Raw genomic sequence first — 19,030 nt, 5'->3', positions numbered from 1 at the left:
GCACAGCATTTCCACTCCCCCTCCCACTCCACCGAGGATATGCAGGTCATTGGACTCATCCACCGCCAAACCACAAGAACGCGACGGTCGGAGGGGGAGCGTCTTATCTTCCGACTGGGATCCCTCCAACCGCAGGGGATGAACTTGGACTTCACCAGTTTCTTCATCCCCCCTCCCCCCACCTTGTCTCAGCCGATCCCTCCAGCCCGGCACCGCCTTCCTGACCTGCAGTCTTCTTCTTGACCTCTCCGCCTCCATCCTACTCCGACCTATCACCCTCACCTTGACCTCTTTCCACCTATCACATTTCCAACGCCCCTCCTCCAAGTCCCTCCTCCCTACCTTTTATCTTCTCCTGCTGAACACTCTCTGCTCATTCCTGAAGAAGGGCCTGTGCCCGAAACGTCGAATCTCCTGTTCCCTGGATGCTGCCTGACCTGCTGTGCTGTTCCAGCAATAAAGTTTCAACTTGGATCTACGTACATGGACACCAAGATCTCTCTGCTCATCTATACTACCAAGAACCTTATCATTTGCCCTGTCCTCTGCATTCCTGTTGTTATTCCTTCTAAAGTGAATCACGTCTTACTTTTCTGCATTAAACTCCATTTGCCACCTCCCAACCCAGCTCTGCAGCTGATCACCATCTGATCCCTTTTGTTCGGGAAATTTGGGTCGGCATGAATGAGTTGGACCGAAGGGTCTGTTTCTGTGCTATATGATTCTACAATTATTATAGGTTGAGAGAGCAGTTAAAGCATACAGTATCCTTGGCTTGATTAATAGAGACAGAGTGCAAAAGCAAAATGGGTCCATTGAACTTGTACAAGATATGAACTCACTTAGATATTGCATTCAGATCTTGGCACACAACTCCACAAAGGATACAAAGGCATGGGAGAGAATGCAGAAAAAATTCATGAAAATGGTCTGAGGGATAAGGGATTTCATTTGTTTTAGAAATGAGAGAAGTGGAGATAGAAACTTTCTAAAATTTTGAGGGGTCTGGACAAATTAGCTATGCGGTAACTACAGTGACAGACAGGATCAAGGCGAGTGGGCACAGATTTGAAGTAGCTGATAAAATCCAAGGTGACATGAGGAAAATCCTCTTCACTCAGTGAGTGGTTGAGCTTTTGAATGTAATGCCTAAGAATGCAGTTGAGGCAGGTTCAGTTATCACAGTGAAAAGGGAATGAAACAAGATATTTCAAAATGAAGAATGTGCAATATTTTGGGGAGAAGCCTGAAGAATGGCACCAAGTAAATTGCTCATTCACAGAGCTAGTGCAGTCAAGATGGGCAACTGGCCTCCTCCCATGCTGTAATAATTCTATATTTTATTTAAAGTTGGTAAACTTCACTGAGCATTTAGATTCAATCTGACAAAAACATTCAAATATAGATGCCTTTCTTGAATACCAGTTATAACCTGTCACAGCCATGATCCATGCACTGAAAGATTTCCTTCAGAATTGCAAACTACATTCACTGCTTGAAAATTTGAAGAATCCCTCTGTTCAAAGGCAGTAACAAAGCATAAAGCAGTAATTCTCTCTATTCTGGAGAGAAGATAAACACACGTATGCACTGTTTTCTGTTTCATTAAACCATATTGCATGAACTCAGTTTTACTTCAAACTGTGATTGAATCTTCAGGCACAGCTTTACAATACAGGGCTGCTCCAAACTGGGAACAATTGTAATATTACAGCTGTATCGTAAAGTGGAGTGGGTAGCTGCTAGCACAATACAATTGGCACAATTGAAGTCAGCTACTGTGTCGTCACTGAGTCCAATGGTGTTAGCCACTGTACAGCATCTGTACAGCATTTGGACACAATCTATTCTGCCCAGCACTGCTTATAGCCTCACAGCAAAGTCACTGGACAGCGAAAATATTACTGCATTTTGATGGCAATCAAACTGCTTGTGATTTGAGTTATGCAATCAGTTGGTCCAGGTTCCACTCTCATTTGGAAAACAGAAAGAGAAAGACGACATTCCTGGAATTTGTTCTACCATTCAACTAAACCATGAATGGCTTGTGCCCTAACTTCATATACATCATTTTGCCTAATATCCATTAGTACTTTTATAGATAGCAAAAGCCAACATTCTCAAATTCAAAATTAAGAATTGATCAATTTCTATTATTATTTATATGACTTCAGCCAGGGCAGAATTAGAACAGCTTCAGTGTCAGTGCCTCTGGTCTAGAGCTGGAAAAATCATCCAAAGTTACTGCTCCTGATTGTTTTCCAACTCCTGCTGGGAAGTATGCATGTAAATTCACTTACAGAACAAACGTAACTCAGGGGCTTGAGATGCCTCCTATAGCTTAATAACTAATTTACAATTGCATACTTGATGAGCCACACAGAGAGTAAGCAATTCAAAAGCATACCCCAGCAACCAGAAATGCAGTTAGAACTAGGAACAAAAATATTTTCAACGACAAATCAATTGTCTATGCACATTCCCTAAAATAACAAAATCAAGAGTTTTTTTTAATTCTAGGGATGTGGGCATTGCTGGGAAGGCATTAAGTCTTCATCTTTAACTGCTGAGGTAGTGGTGCTGAACCTTCTCAGTGAACCACTCCAATAAACATAGACTTCCTTTAATGCAAAAGTTGAAAACCCTTTATCCTGAAGTATTTCAAACAACTTGCACTAAATGGTTCACATAAATGCAAGGAGGTTTATGAAGTTGCAGAGGTAAGTAACAAGGTTGCAGATGATGGCATTAACTTTTTTTTGGGATGGGGGGGTAAAGAAGACAAAAAGCAGTTTGGATGTTAAGTTCTTTTTATCCTGCAATCTCACCTTGTACCTTGTATAATTTTGTATTTATCCTACTAATCAGATTCAACAGCTTATCAACTCCCAGGGAACACCTCAGAATTTGGGAACCCAAATGTGTACCATTATATAGCCTGGAAAACTATCCATCACTAGTCTCCTCTTCCTGTCACTCAGCTAATTTTGTAATTTTTTTTTTTAAAAATCAACCTGTTCAGGCATCTTGTGACTTATATTTGGAACAAGTGGGAATTGAACCTGTGCCCTTGGCCTACATTACCCACTGTACCAGAAGACATTTGTTAACCTTAAAACAGAAAATTAGAGGAGCCAGCCACTTGCTCCTTTGAGCCTGCTCCACATTCAATATGATCACGACTGATTATCCAATTGTGTACCCTATTCCTGTTTTTTTCCTTTAATCCCTTGAGCTGTAAGAACTATATTCAACTCCTTTTTGAAAACATTCAATGCTTTGGTCTTGACCACTTTCTCTGGCAGAAAACTCTACAGGCTCACTACTCTTTGGGTGAAGAAATTTCTCAACTCAATCCTAAACAGCTTACCACACATCCTTAAACTGAAACAGCTGGTTTGGCGCTCCCTGATCATGTGAAGTTTATAAACATGCTGCTAATGTCCCTTTAATTTAAGCTGGATAAACTTTACTGACAAGTCTGTCATATGGCACTTTACTAAATAATTTTTGAGGTCTGCGTACACTATGTTGACCATATTCCCGTCATCAATCCTGTTACTTCCATTTAAAAAAACTTGTTAGTTAAGCACCATTTGTTATTTAACAATACAACACTGGTTTTCCAAAACAAATTCACATTGAATTTAGTGTTAATTTTATCTCAGGTCACCATTTCTAAAACTGGCTGTTCTTCAAATAATGCTGAGATGTTGATGTTGACCAGAAATACTTCTGCAAAAAAAAAGGCTATTTGTTTTAAACCGCATCCAAAGGATGACAGTTTCAAAAAGCAGCAATCCTCTCTCCTATCCGCCACTTGATTGTTGAAAAAACCCATCTGGTTCATTAATGTCCTTCAAGGAAGGAAAACTGCCATGCTTACCTGGACTCCAGACTCTCCAACTGACTCTCAACTACCTTTTAAAATGAACTAGCAAGCCAGTTGTATCAATCACTACGAAGTTTAAACAAAGAAATTAACCTGCACCACACAAACTACAGTTCAGCACGCAGCTCACCACCATGTTCTAAAGGCCGATAACGCCAGCCAGTGACGCCTACGTCGCACGAGTAAATAAAAAAATCATTTGTTTCCACTCATTTCCTCGAGCTGAGCATTGTGTAAATTCACATATCCATGACCATGACCAAGCAATATACATTTACAGAGGTACCTCGATTATCCGAAGGACACAGGCAGGGAATATTTTGCTTGGTTAATCGAATGCTGGATAACAGTTAGCCAAACATCAGGACCTTACGATCTTGTTCGGATAATCTGAAATTCTGTTAATCAAATGCCAGATAATTGAGGTTCCTCTGCATGGGATTTTCATATCCAACATTGCTCAACTCAAACACATAATGCTTGACTCAAAATATGAAGGTTATTTTTCTGAATAAACCCCCTACTCAATGTCATGTTTTTGTAGAACACTCCATTTTTATACTAAGCAAAAAACTTCAGTGGGTAAGGGAAGACGGAACCTCAGTTTGGCTCCTAACAATTCAGTGAGTTCAATTTTTGAATAGTCCATGGCTAAATCTTTCCTGGAGGGTTCTAGTCAGCAACAATGCAATATTTCATTGATTACCCTTGCTTGGGATAGTGATGGTTTTGCAGGACTGAATATTTAAATTGAAAACATAGAACAGTACAGCACAGTACAGGACCTTTGGCCCTCGATGTCATGCCAACATTTTATCCTACTCTAAGCTCAAACTAACCCACGTACTCTTCATTGTACTACCTTCCATGTGCCTATCCAAGAGTCACTTAAACATCCTTAATGTCTCTAACAAATTAAGGCTGAGACCACTGAAGCAAACTTCTCTTGCAGTTTCCGTCCAAGTATTAAGAGACATCAATGGTTTAGCATTTCTCTCCCAGTGAGTTGCAAGGTTGCACAGATCAGTATGTGTCAGACTTGATCTCAAACCTGTGCGGAGTCAGAGCAGTCACCATTTGGCCTTGATGCAATCCAACAACCTCTAATTGAAATAGATGAACAGCTCAAGGGGAGAGCACATACGTATAGCCTGTACAGGTCAATAGATATGGAATGACCAACTGGTTGACACTGGAGGGCTACTGGAGTCCATGAACAACTCCCAAGCAGCTAATTAAGGCTAGTGAAAGAAAACAGAAAACCATCCGAACTGATATTATTCATTGCAGTAACCAGTAAGCTTTGATAGCAATCACTGTGGAGTAAAAACAGTTCTTGAATTTCATCATTCAGGTTCGATATTATTCTGCTTGGCTGCCCCTTTATACAAGTGTGGTTTGCCACTAAATACTGAATTACCAGATCACATAAAATCACCAGCTTTGCATAGACATTATGGCTCCATTCTCAGCTTGTGGGCTTGAGAGAAATAACAACAGCTTTCACGCCAACACTAACCAGTTTAGAAAATCACATATCAACAGAGTTATAATTTGAAACCTGACAGGCTTGCTGAGTTACACCGATCTCTTGTCACTCTTCTGCTACATGCTGGAACCTGAGGTATTGTACCACAAGCTATTTCACATCCTGAGTGCCCTACTTATGAGATTACAAGTGTTATCTGCAAGTAGAAATTCACCCCACAAAATATGTGTGCGCGTCTGTCTGGGGTGGGGTTGTGAGTGTGAGAAAGTGTGTGTAGTGAGTGCAGAGTGTCTTAAGTCTGTGACGGGGTGCATGTGTGAGTGAGAGTGTGTGTGTCTATAAGGATGTGTGTGGGTATGTGTGTGGGTGTCTGTGTGTACCTGTGTCCGTGTGTATGTGAGTGTGTGTGTATAGTGCAATGGTGATCACCTGCAATGTGACATGAACACAAGGTCCCGGTTGAGGCCCTCCCTATAGGTACCAAACTTAGCTATCAGCCTCTGCTCGGCCACTTTTCTCTGCTGCCTGTCCCGAAGTCCACCTTGGAGGATGGTCATCCGAAGGTCCGAGGCTGAATGTCTTGGACCACTGAAGTGTTCCCCAACTGGGAGGGAACCCTCCTGTCTGTTGATTGTTGTGTGGTGCCCATTCATCCGTTGTCGTAGCCTTTGCTATCACACACACACACACCCACAGTCTCACATGCACCCCCTCACAGACTTAAGACACTGCACTCACTACACACACACACTTTCTCACACTCACACAGACAAAGACCCACATGCACACATATATTTTGTGGGGTGAATTTGTACTTGCAGAGTTACATTGTACTTTGCTCAAAAACTGCATGCATTCATGTAGAATTCTCAGCTCAAAAACTGCATGAATTTATGTAAAACTCTGTTGTCTCACTTTTTAGATTAGAATCAATCTAAACATCATGGCATAGACAGAGAACACAGGGGGCCAACACCTTCAACATATTGTCTAACTATCACCATTGTTAACAGCTAACCCGAGAATGCAACTTTTAAAACAAGGTTTTGTGATTTACACATGAAAGAAGTGAAACTATCACTGTATTCTAACAGATAAAAGGCTTAACAGACAATCAATTTTTCAATGTATAATTTCAGTTACATTACACTGTAAATTTTTTGCTATAAATTCTGTTACGATCGAGCCCTCCATCACCTGATGAAGGAGCGTCACTCCGAAAGCTAGTGTGTTTCCAATTAAACCTGTTGGACTATAACCTGGTGTTGTGTGATTTTTAAACTTTCTTGAGGAACTCATCCTTACCCAAGTCAGGAAGCCAGGGTCAAGTCCCACCTTCTCCACAGGGTGCAAGAACATCGCTGAGCGGGTCAATTAGAAAATATTTACCCTGAGCAACACCTACAGAAATGTCCTGGAGCTGGAGTGACTTACCTCCAACAATCAGAACAACCTTCATTTTTGCCAAGGTATGAATCTATTCAACAATGTTTTCCCCCAAGCATTCATAACGAGGTCAAGAGCTGTGTGGCACTGGCAGGATACAAACTGAGCAAAGGGAGATCTGCAAGAGTTATAGTCCACGAGTCCAACCCTAACCCATTTCTCTGTAACACTACACATTGTCTCTTATCCAACTGTCTTTTGAAATCCATGACTGAGTTTACCTCCACCACACTCAGGCAATGCATTCCAGATCCTATCTACTCAATGCAAAAGCACAAAAATCCTCATATTGCACGAATTCTTATGCCAATCTTTGGCCCTTGATCTTTCCATCAAGGTGAAAGGTTTCTGCATATCTGCACCCCCATCCCATCGTGATTTTGAATGCATCCATCAAATCTCCCTGAACATCATTTGAAATAGGAGCAATATGTAGGCCATTCAGCCCACCAAGTCTACTCTGCCTTGCAAAGACATTATAGCTTATCTGATCATCCTCTACTCTATTCCCAGCTTTGTCTTGAGCAAATCACTCAGAACTTCTCCAATCTACCGACATAACTCACTCTCAGAACCTCTTACGCTTTTATCAGCACTTTATTATCTCCAAAAGGCTTACATTCCTTCCCAAACTAACACCCAGAAATGGGAAAAATAATCCAACTGAGACCAAACCCAGTGTCTTATAAAGGTTCAAGATGGCTGCCTTTCATTTGTGTTTATAAAATCTAGAATTCTCTATGCCTTTTTAAGCACTTACCCAACCTTCCCTGGAACCTTCAGATTTCTGCATTGATAATCATAGGCACAGACACATCGTGTTTCTCAGAAATATTTCAAATATATAATGAATTATTCTAGGGTAATTAATGGAGACAAATATGGCATTCATTTTGTTCAGCAACAGTTCATCTGCTTTTCGCTTGCAGCTGCAGTGAGACAGAAACGTTAATCAGGTGCCGCAAGAACTCCTTGTTCTTTTCAGAATACTGCCATGGCATTCACCTGAACAGTTAACTCAGTTTAAAGTCTCAGCTGAAGGAGGAGAGCTTCCAATGCAGCACTTGAGCTTCCACAAAATGTCCCAATGTACTTCACAGCAATTTAAACATTAAACAGTGAGATCCTTAAGAAATATTAGAAATTATGGCCAAAAGCTTCGTCAAAGAGGTAAATCCTAAGCAAAAAAGCACAAATAGAGATGGAGAGGTTTTGAATGGAATTTTCAGTTTAGGGTCTTGGCTATTTCAGCATTAGCTTCAATTATGCACTCAAGCCTGATTGTGGAGCAACAGCATAATAAGTATATTCGTCCACAGGGAAGAGAGAATTCACAGCAGGCACTGACTTGACAAGTTAACCGCCTCAGTCTGATCATTTATAACAACACAATGAGTTGAAGCAAAACCGTTATTCAAAGGATCTCAGACCAATTACGGGAAGGCACTTCTCTGTTTTGATGACAACTGAACAAAGCTTTTGAGTCACTCTGCTGACAGGTTAATGTTTACAGATGGATGAGCCAGTAAATGGTCAAAATTCTCTCAAGTCAGGCTTGGGCAACAGGCAAATGAATGTATGTTCAGGCCAGAGCCACAGCCCTCCATAGAGGAACCCTTTGCCTTTGAGCAAGCCCCACAAGACCTCACATCACCCACAGTGAATTTGTGCAAAGGTTAACCATTCAAAACAGTCACAAAATGGAGTAAAATAGCCTGCATCTAACAGCTGGAAGTCTACTATACATTGCCTCACATAGTGCATACACGCAAGAAAACCATAGCAATTAAGAAAACATTTTAAAAATGTCCAACAAAATCAACCTCTGAAGCAGTTTCCCAAAGATTTCGGTCAGAGCAGCGTTAAACAGTGTGATGCTGATCCACATGCATCAGCACATTACCAGATTTGGTCCCTGTCTACAGACAAAATTGATCAAAATCAGACCAAGACTAAGGGCCTCAGTACCACTGGCTAACATTGAACAAAAATATATCTACAATTCCTGTTTATCGTGATAGCAGATAACATGTGGGCACTAAAAATGGAAGGATCAGGTTTGCTATTACAATAACACTATGGCCAACTTATTTATCATTTCTGATTTTTCTCAAGCATCTAAAACATTTCCTATGTAAGATGTCATATGAACACAGTCTTGCTTTCATGATGCAGACATGGATTGAACAACTGGGTGAATTACCAGCTGATGTCTGACATTGGTAGAATCTTCAAGCAGGGTGCATAAACTGTACTTTGGGGAGGGGGGTGGTGGAAAATGCTGTTTACTAGCCATCTACTCATTACAATCTGTAAATTACAATCTCTACACTCACTGGTATACATTGGCCATGCCTTTAGCTTCCTAGGTCCTAAAGCACTGACATTTCGTCCTTGAACATCTCCATCCCTCATTCCTTCATTAAGATTCTGTTTAAGACCTACCCTGTCGTCTAAGCTTTTGATCATTTATCTAAATGTCTCATGCAATTCCATGAGACTTTATTGAATAATCAGTCCTATTAAAGTTGTAGTAAAAAAAACTTACAAATCCTGATGAAACAGATTGATCAGGAAAGCAAGGAGGTGAGGACTGCAGATCCTGGAGATCAGAGTCAAAAAGTGTGGCGCTGAAAAAGCACAGCAGATCAGGCAGTATCCAAGGAGCAGGAAAATAGACATTTTCAGCATTAGCCCTTTATCAGGAATGTGCGTTGCGGGGGGGGGGGTGGCCCAAGAGGGGCTGAGAGAGTCCCAAGACGGAACGTAAGGCGTTCCTCCTCCAGGCATTGAGGAGGCCCAGGACCTGCATGTTCTTGATGGAGTGGGAAGGAGAGTTGAAGTGTTCAGCCACAGGGCAGTGGGGTTAGTGGGTGCGGATGTCCCAGAGATGTTCTCTGAAACAATCTCAAGAAAACCTCCTGTCTCCCCAATATAAAGGAGCCCACCCTTGGTGCAACAGATGCAGTATATGATATTGGGAGAGGTGCAGGTGAATTTCTGACGGATGTGGAAGGAGATCTTGGGACCTTGGACGGAGGTGAGAGGAGTGGTGTGGGTGCAGGTTTTGCACTTCCTGCGATGGCAGGGAGTGTGGGCTGGCAGGGGGTGTGGACCTGACAGGGAGTCACGGAGGGAATGGTCTCTGCAGAATGCTGATAGGGGTGGGGATGGAAATATGTCTCTGGTAGTGGGGTCTGACTGTAAGTGGCAGAACTGGCAGATGATGCGTTGTATCCCGGGTTTTGGTGGGGGGGGGGGTCTATCCTTGTACCGGTCGGAGGAATGGAGTTCAAGGGCAGAGGTGCAAGATATGTTGAGATGCACTGGAGGGCATTGTTGACCACATAGGAGGGGAAATTGCAGTCCTTGAAGTAGGCGGCTATCTGGGATGTTCTGGAGTGAACTGCTCTTCCTGGGAGCAGATATGGCAGAGGCAAAGAAATTGGGAGTAAGGGATAACATTTTTACAGGAGGCGGGGTGGGAGGAGGTGTAATCCAGATAGCTGTGGGAGTCAGTGGGTTTGAAGTAGATGTCAGTGTTGAATCAGTTGCTGAAATGGAGTTGGAGGTGTCCAGGAAGGGGTGGGAAGTGTTTGAGATGATCTAGGTGAACTTGAGGCATAGCTGGGGCCCACCTGGGTGCCCATGGCTACCCCTTAGGTCTACAGGAAGTGGGAGGATTCAAAGAAGAAATTGTTGAGGGTGAGGACCAATGTGTGTCAGTGGAAGGGTACTGGTTGGGCCGGCAGGAGAAGAGGAAATGGAGGTCTTGGAGGCCTTCATCGTGATGGAGGGATGTGTACAGGGCTGAGGGGTGACCTTATAGAGGTTTACAAAATCATGAGGGTCATGGATAGGGTAAATAGACAAAGTTGTTTCCTGGGAAAGGGATCTAAAGGACAACTTTTTCACGCAGAGGGTGGTACGTGTATGGAATGAGCTGCCAGAGGAAGTGCTGGAGGCTGGTACATTTGCAACACTCAAAAGGCATCTGGATGGGTATATGAATAGGAAGGGTTTGGAGGAATATGGGCCGGATGCTAGCAGGTGGGACTACATTGGGTTGGGATATCTGGTCGGCATGGACAAGTTGGACCGAAGGGTCTGTCCCCATGCTGTACATCTCTATGACTCTATGCTATATGGATGTAATGAATGCAAAAATGCAAGGTAAAGGAGCAGTTAAAAAGCACAGTGCACAAAGCTGCAAGTATTAGGTCAGTGAAGAATGAAGTTTGTTCTTGGTATTAAGATGTCATAATCCATGAGAGGAAATAAAAAAGTGAATCTCACTTATGCACAGGTTAAATTACAGCCTTTCACTCATCTATTCCAATACGTATACAGAATTAATGTGTTGAATTGATCAATATCCTTCCCTTCATTGTCATATCTTTTCACAGCCTCGCCCCAATCTCTCTCAAAAAGTTCTCAAAATGGTAGAATGCATCTACACATTCTACCATTTTATTACTAGCTCTTTATTTCCCAAACTCTACCAGTATCTTCTTGCAGCCAAGAACTCACTCCCTCAATCCCAACTCCCCAACTTTTAGCTCTGTTCTTTCAACTTTAGTTTCCATTTATCTTTCACCCTTTTCCTTACAAGGATTCATGAACAATGGATTCTGAACATAGGCAGCCTCATATAAGTGTGAATTAAAGACATTACATAACACAATTCATTCAGCTATGCCAAATGATAATTCTGAGCCAGTATCAGGCTGTATAGACTGCAGCCTAATCATGAGACAAGACCTGGACAGAATAAGCTCATTTAGCCATAACCTCAGTGACATGGTCAGAGAACAATAAAACAGGCTTCTTATCCCTCAACCTTGCCAGGGGCTGATCAACACAAGTTTATGTGTAGTACAGTAAGGGGTGGGCGTGGGCGAGGAAGAGGAAGAGGTATCCTAAGGAAAAAAAATTATGGAGGAAATAAAATACAATGGAATTTGGAGAAGGTGACACAAAGCTTTAAAGGAATGGCTCCAGGAATGAGGGATTTCAGTTACAGGGTAGACAGAAGTTGGGATGGCCAAGGAGGAAATTATATTTGATTGGGCTATTCAAAATCAGAGTCTTGACCTCTGGACAGAGAGGAGAAAGTGAGGACTGCAGATGCTGGAGATCAGAGCTGAAAAAGATGATTCTCCTGCTCCTTGGATGCTGCCTGACCTGCTGCGCTTTTCCAGCAACACATTTTTCAGCTCTGGACAGAGAGGTAAACAGTTCTGATTAGTACAAAGATCGAGAACCAGGACAACAATTTCAGGTGACTATCAAAAGAATCAACAGTAACACAAGAGGGAGGTGATGACCTAGTGATATTATCACTGGACAGTTAATCCAGAGACCCAGGCAATGTTCTGGGGTCCAGATTCAAATCCTCCCTCAGCAGATGGTGGATTTTTAAATTCAAAGAAAAAACATCTGGAATTAAGAGTCAAATAATGACGATGAGTTGACCGGTGGAAAAACCCATCTGGTTCACTAACGTTCTTTAGAAAAGGAAACTATCATCCTTACCTGATGTACATGTGACTCCATAGCCAGAGTAACCTGATTGACTCTTGACTATCTTCTGGGATGGACAATAAATGTTAGCCTAGCCAGCAACACCCTTCTCCCATGGATGAATTTAAAAAAGAATTTGTATTTATTTTACACAAGTGGTGAGGCACTTAAATTCAAACAGAATTGGATAAGTAGCTGGAGAAAGGTCTGCAGGGCTATAGAGCAAGCTATAGGGAATGGACAACTTGCTCTTGCAAGGAGCTGGCATAGGCCCAACAGGTCAAGGAGTTTCTTTCAGTCTGTAACCATTTTGATTCTATCCCTAAAACATTACAATAAACTGTATTTGGAAGATTCTTTTTAAAACTTGCGATTTCAATGATTTATTGTGCCATTTTCAAATCAGCTCCGAGCAGAAAGTCAGCTGCAAACATACCAATGTTCTAGCATGGTACGTTGATGAATGGAGCTTTAAATATGCCGAAACCTCAACCTTTCATTTGTTATCGTGCATGTACAAATCTCTTTTCTTTGGACAGCCACTTTAAATTAATGAAACACCACATGGCAGGTGTCCCTTGCGCATGCAACACAGTGACTGAAGTGCCTGGATGAACGAACATCCTGAAACTTTGGCAGACTTTGGGATAGAACAGACAACTCCATAGGTGAAACCTAAACTTAGCATTTTAGACCAATTGGGCAACTACCACACCACACCTAATGCTACAGCTACTGAGATCTAGATTAAACTTTTTCTGTATTTAATGCAAGGCAATCAAAAACAGCAGAGGAGTTGGACTAACTCCTCTGAACGGCATCATTTCGTTGATGCAAGATTTTATTATTTCAGAAAAGAGCCTGACAGCTAGCTGAACTTCCTATAATCAGTCCTGTGCTGTGCTGAACAAGTCAGTCGCAATGAGAGTGTACTCAAACCGGTGAGTTCTGATGCCCACATCCAAAATCTCCCCATTTCTCAGTCATCACTTGTGGAATTGTTGACCTACAATGGCTTCTAGTACATTGACACGGAGTTTAAAAAATTCTTATCCTTGTTTTCAAAACCAATGCTCTCAAACATCTTGATTTAATACCAATCTCTTACACATTGTCCATTTGCATCGGTCTAGAATTCGGAGGCCATGTCTTCAGTTGCCTGTACCCAAGCATCCCTAAAAGCTCCTTGTCTTTTTCTCCTCCTTTAAGATGAAGTTCTTTAACCAAGCTTCAGTGACTGGGTATCAAATCGTGAGTAACAACATTCCATTCCTGTAAAATATCTTGGGAGGCAAAGATTTTATATAAATGCAAGGTACTATTGGAAAGATTTATTGATGGCAAAGGCAGGAACTAACAGAGGGCTACTCATAGCTTGTGACCAATATTCTCTCTAAGCCGTGCAGCCTCTCGGAGGTTCAAGAAGGAATTGCACTATTGCCCCTTGATAGTCAATGGTATTACCATCACTGAATTCCCCCATTATCTTCCTGGGGGTTACTATTAACCTGAAACTGAACTGGACCAGCCATATAAATAATGTGACAATAACAGCAGGCTAGACTGGGGATTTTGTGGTGAGTACCGTACCTCAAAATTTGTCTACTTATAAAAGACATGTCTGGATTGTGATGAAATACTTCCCATTTGTCTAGATGAGTGCAGCTCCACTACATTAGATCACTTGTTTGGCACCCCATCCAACACCTTAAACATTCAGTCCTGCCACCAATGAAGTGACAGCAGTTTACCACCTATAAAATAACTAACCAAGGATCCTTCAACAGCACTTTCCAAACCTGTGATATTTAACATCCAGAAGGACTAATGTAATAGTTGCAAGGGAACTCCACCTCCTACAGGTTCTCCTTCAACTCACAGCATCCTGATTTGGAAATACACCACCTTTCCTTCACTATTGTTGGGTCATAATCCAGGAATTCACTACCTAACAGTATCATGGGTACACCCACATCACATGGCTGGCAGCAGTTTAAGACGACAGCTCACCACCAATCTTTCCAAAGAGAAAAATGGGATGGATATAAATGCCTGGCGTCCCAGATATAGTATTATTTTCTAAAATTAAAATAGAATTACAGCACATTGTATAAATCTGAACTAAAAACAGTGCTGTAAATACTCAGCAAGTCTGACAGCATCTATGGAATGAGAAAGAGTTAACATTAAATCAAGATGGGTATACGAATAAGGAGGGTTTGGAGGGATATGGGCCGGGTGCTGGCAAGTGGGACTAGATTAGGTCGAGATATCTGATCGGCATGGATGGGTTGGACCGAAGGGTCTGTTTCCATGCTGTACATCTCTATGACTCTAAATAAGATTCTTCAGAAGAGTCAGACCTTGCTAAGTATTTCAATGCTTTGTTTTTACTAGAATACCGTATCAGTTTCATCTTGAAAACGCAGGTGAGAAAAACAACTTAAATCTCATCTCAGAATTTCAGAAAGCATTTAAAAAAGAATGATGTTTACAGACAATACACTTTAAAACACAAACTGATGATTCAGAGAATAACACAGTGGCTAGCACTGCTGCCTTACAGAGCCAGGGACCAAGGTTTGATTCCAGGCGCAGGTGACTCAGTGTGACATACTTCGGAGTCACTGCAGTGGTGATGGGCTGAATGGCCTCTATGTGCACTGCAGTGATTCTATCATTCTAAATGTGGATATAGTTCTGAGGATTTGGCTCCACATCAATTCAAATGAACTATTTTGATGAAAGGTATCTTTCACAAGAAATACAAAACTAAACCAAATTGTGCATTACTACATTTCATTGAAGAGTGAAGTGACTGATGTAGACAAAACGGCAGCCATTTGACATCAATGTGCAACAAAGAGAAAGATAAACAATGGGCTTTTCTGGATTTTGTGCAGGAAGCTAGCATTGGCCGATGGAGAAATATTAGCAAGGACATACTAAAGAACTCTTGCACCCAAACTAGCAAGTTAGCCTCTGAGAATGCCAACATCTTGGGAATGCGATGAAGTTCCAAGCTCAATTAGATGTCCAAGTTTAACTCCCACAGCATTCTGATTTGGAAGAACTACCTGTTGACACATGACTATTTTATTCATCAGGCCAAATTGGAAGGATCTTAGATGAAACATCAGCTATGTGCCCAACTATGAGGATATTTGCCTAAGTATATACCCTACACACAGCAGCTTAAATCATCAACTATAGCTCATTCAGTCTCAATTCCAGCAGCGAAATATGAGAGATGACAGACCAGTCAGATTCCATCACAAGTATTTAGATTCAGGCCTCCTTGTAGCCTACATTCAGGTATCAACGCAAGGACTGTTACAGACTACAATGTTGCATTCAACTAACGATGGAACCAGGGAACCCCAGTAGCACTGGAGGTGATGTGAAAAACCTCCAATAGTTGGAGTCATACCAAACACCAAAGGAATAAGTTTTCTGTTATTAGAGGTCACTCACAACAGCCTTAGAATGCCCGAGTAATGGGTCCTCAGGTCAGAGTTCTCAATCCAGCCATCTCCAGCTATTTCATCAATGCATTCTCTCTATTCGTGAGGAGCTGCTGGTATTGGATTGGACTGGACAAAGTTAAAAATCACACAAGAAACGGGTTACAGCTACCTGATGAAGGAGCAGCGGTCCAAAAGCTAGTACTTCCAAATAAACCTGTTGGACCATAACCTGAAGTTGCGTGATTTTTAATATTCTCTCTATCAGCAGATCAAGAATAAGGCTGCATTCATAAACCTTTCAGTAATGAAAAACCATGCAGATACTGAACGATGGCCAGTTTTGGCTAGCAAGTGACGGATAACATTTGTGTCACACAAGTGATTACTAAAGATATGGTGACTGCATATCAATCAATTTTGAGGTCCATGGTACTGGGAGGGTCGGGTTAGTTTCAGTTGCTCTGCTAACAATAAATCAGCAAATTCGTCAAATGATAGGGCACAGAGACTGCTATTCAAAGAACTCCTTCCAGTAAGACCTACTTTCACAATGATTTTCAGGAACGTTTTAAAGGAATCACTCGAAAATACATTCTATACTCACCACTCTGAACCCTGCTGCAATCCCAGGAGAACATTACCTTGATGATTACATGAAGATACTATATGGCAAAGGAATCCTAGGGCATTTTTACCACAGTCAGCTACTTCCTGCAGAATGTACATCCAGAAAAGAAATCACATGGTCAGCACCCTAGCAGGGACCAATGTGACAACTTATTGTGATTAGGAATGTTTATAAGGCCAGCATACCTGGGAAATGACCAGAAGTACAAGGACGTGCAAACAGTACCAGCATCTGATTACCAAAATGAAACCATCCCAAAACGGAAATTTATTTTGTAAGAGCCCAAAGGTTAGTGGCGAGGCAGTTTTTAACCTGTGAAGAACTGAATCTCACTCAGTATTCCCATTTGACAGCAAGATCATCCAAACTATCATACTCAAAGGTTTAACAATCCCGTGGCGGTGGGGAAGCACTTAATAAAGCAGCAAACTCGGGAGTAGAAAATTCTATCAATCTTATATTCCCTCAGACCATTACGTCGCTGCAACTCTTTACTGAATTAACCCCAAAACTAGTCTTACTGGTCTAATCTCTTTCAATACCGACCAAAGCTTCCTCTTCACATATTTATGTTATTTCTCCATGAAGGCAGGGACAAAATCCAATCCTCTCTCAGGATCTTTACTATATGTGAAATACAAAAAAATTCTTAAAGCATTTCCGAGATTCTTACTTCAACTCTCTCAGATTAAACAGCAGAACAGAAATGGAATTGAATGAATGGAATGTATTAGGATCTCCACATTCAGGTCATTACCAATGGGCAAAGACAGCTCCCAGAACTTTCCCAAACACCAGTTTTTCTCAAAAATTAGACCAAGAGAATAGCAGATTTCCGACTGTACAAAAATCCAGCATATTTACGAATGTGATTTACAACCTAAAGATTCCCACACGAGTGTCACAGAATACATGCAGAACTATTTACAAAATTTTCTAATGCATCACATCCTCTATTTCAAACATGCAGAAACATAAGAATGGAAGGCATGTGTGGACTTTAGATCAATTAGACTGAATGACCTGTTTTGTGCCAAAATACTATTAGCAGTTTTTTTTTCCAAATACAGAATTACCAAAACAGAAACAGGCCATATGGTGCAACGGGTTTATGTTAGCAGGGATACTTTATGTAAGCCTCACCCCAGCTTACTTTATCTAGTAGCATACCCTGCCATTACCTGCTCACTTGCATTCCCATGATTCTTTTCAGTTATTCCAACTGGGAGAGAATGCCACATTCTCCCCACTCTCTGGGTAGAGAGATTTCTCCTGAATTCCTGATTGGATTTCATATTTACAGTCTCTGGTTTTGGTGTCTCTCAAAAGTGAAAACACCCTCTCTATCTTTATCCCACCAAACTTTTGCAAAATTTCAAACAGCTCGATCTGGTTAGGCTTCAGGATTTACCCATAGGTTTGATCAGCTGAACTTAAAAGAACAGTAGATAAAAGATTGCTGCGAAGGATCAAATGGAAATTTTTAATGATTGCCCAAAGGCACCCCATTTTTAAGACACTTCACAGTGTTCTTTAAAAGGACTTTTAAGAAATATTCCAATTTCACTGAAAGGAGAAAGTGAGGACTGCAGATGCTAGAGATCAGAATCGAGAGTCTGGTGCTGGAAAGACACAGCATGTCAGGCAGCATCCAAACAGCAGGAGAATCAATGTTTCGGGCATAAGCCCTTCATCAGGAATGAGGCTACTCATTTCTGATGAAGGGCTTGTGCCCGAAATGTCGATTCTTCTGCTCATCGGATTCTGCCTGACCTGCTGTGTCTTTCCAGAACCACACACTCAATTTCACTGAAAGCAATGTTACAAAGTTCAGTTGCTCAAGCAATTGGCATTCAAATCCACCCCCAACTACCACAAAGTGACTGAAACAAAAAGTCGTTATGGCGCAGGAGGTGGCCATTCAACCTACTTCTACACCAGCTACCCAAACAAGCCATTCACTTGACCAAAAAAGACCAAAGAACTGTAGGTGCTAGAAATCAGAAACAAAAACAGAAATTGCTGAGAAAACTCTACCAGTCTGGCAGCATATGTGGACAGAAAGCAGACCCTTCTGCAAAAGAAGAGCAAATCTACTTGGTTCTTCTACCCTGCATTCCTGCACATTATTCTTTTTTTCAGAGAACAATCTATCAGCAATTCATCAAACATCATTGATTCAGTCAAGACAGTGCTCATTCCCATCTTGCCAAGTCTCAGTGGAACAAGGAATTCAAATTTTACACAGAAGGTAAAAAGACAAAAACAGACCATTAAATACTGGTAGATGATAGACCTTTCATAGAAATTATGGTACTAGCAATAATTTCAAATCAGAATTTGTCAGTGGTTAGAGAGTAACCAACCTTGCAGCAGACCCTTCCAGTGTCAGAGCTTCTGGTTGAGAGAAATAGGGAAGGACTGTAGCTTAAACTGAGGCAAATTCTTCAACCTGAAATATTAATTCTATTCCTTCCTTCACAGGTACAGACAGGACTGTGGAGTATTTCTATCTCAGGTTAGAAACTCTTCTGAAACAGCCCTTGAGTAATTTCTAACTGGTAGCGCCAGTTAAGGTTCACAGA

General features: G+C 41.5%; 1 protein-coding gene across 1 annotated transcript in view; it reads right to left on the bottom strand.

Annotated features, from left to right (window-relative positions):
- Positions 1–13,490, bottom strand: part of ell (elongation factor RNA polymerase II) — a 147,247-nt gene extending 133,757 nt beyond the window's left edge. Inside the window, exon 1 of the mRNA XM_043721513.1 lies at positions 13,459–13,490. Coding sequence (XP_043577448.1) covers positions 13,459–13,475 — 17 coding nt within the window. The 5' untranslated portion in view covers positions 13,476–13,490. The remainder of the gene's footprint in view (positions 1–13,458) is intronic.
- Positions 13,491–19,030: the final 5,540 nt, after the last annotated feature.

The sequence above is a fragment of the Chiloscyllium plagiosum genome, chromosome 31, assembly GCF_004010195.1.
Source record: "Chiloscyllium plagiosum isolate BGI_BamShark_2017 chromosome 31, ASM401019v2, whole genome shotgun sequence".
Classification (NCBI taxonomy): Eukaryota; Metazoa; Chordata; class Chondrichthyes; order Orectolobiformes; family Hemiscylliidae; genus Chiloscyllium; species Chiloscyllium plagiosum.
The sequence above is the reverse complement of the archived record's forward strand: the minus strand, read 5'-3'. Positions and strand labels throughout refer to the sequence as shown.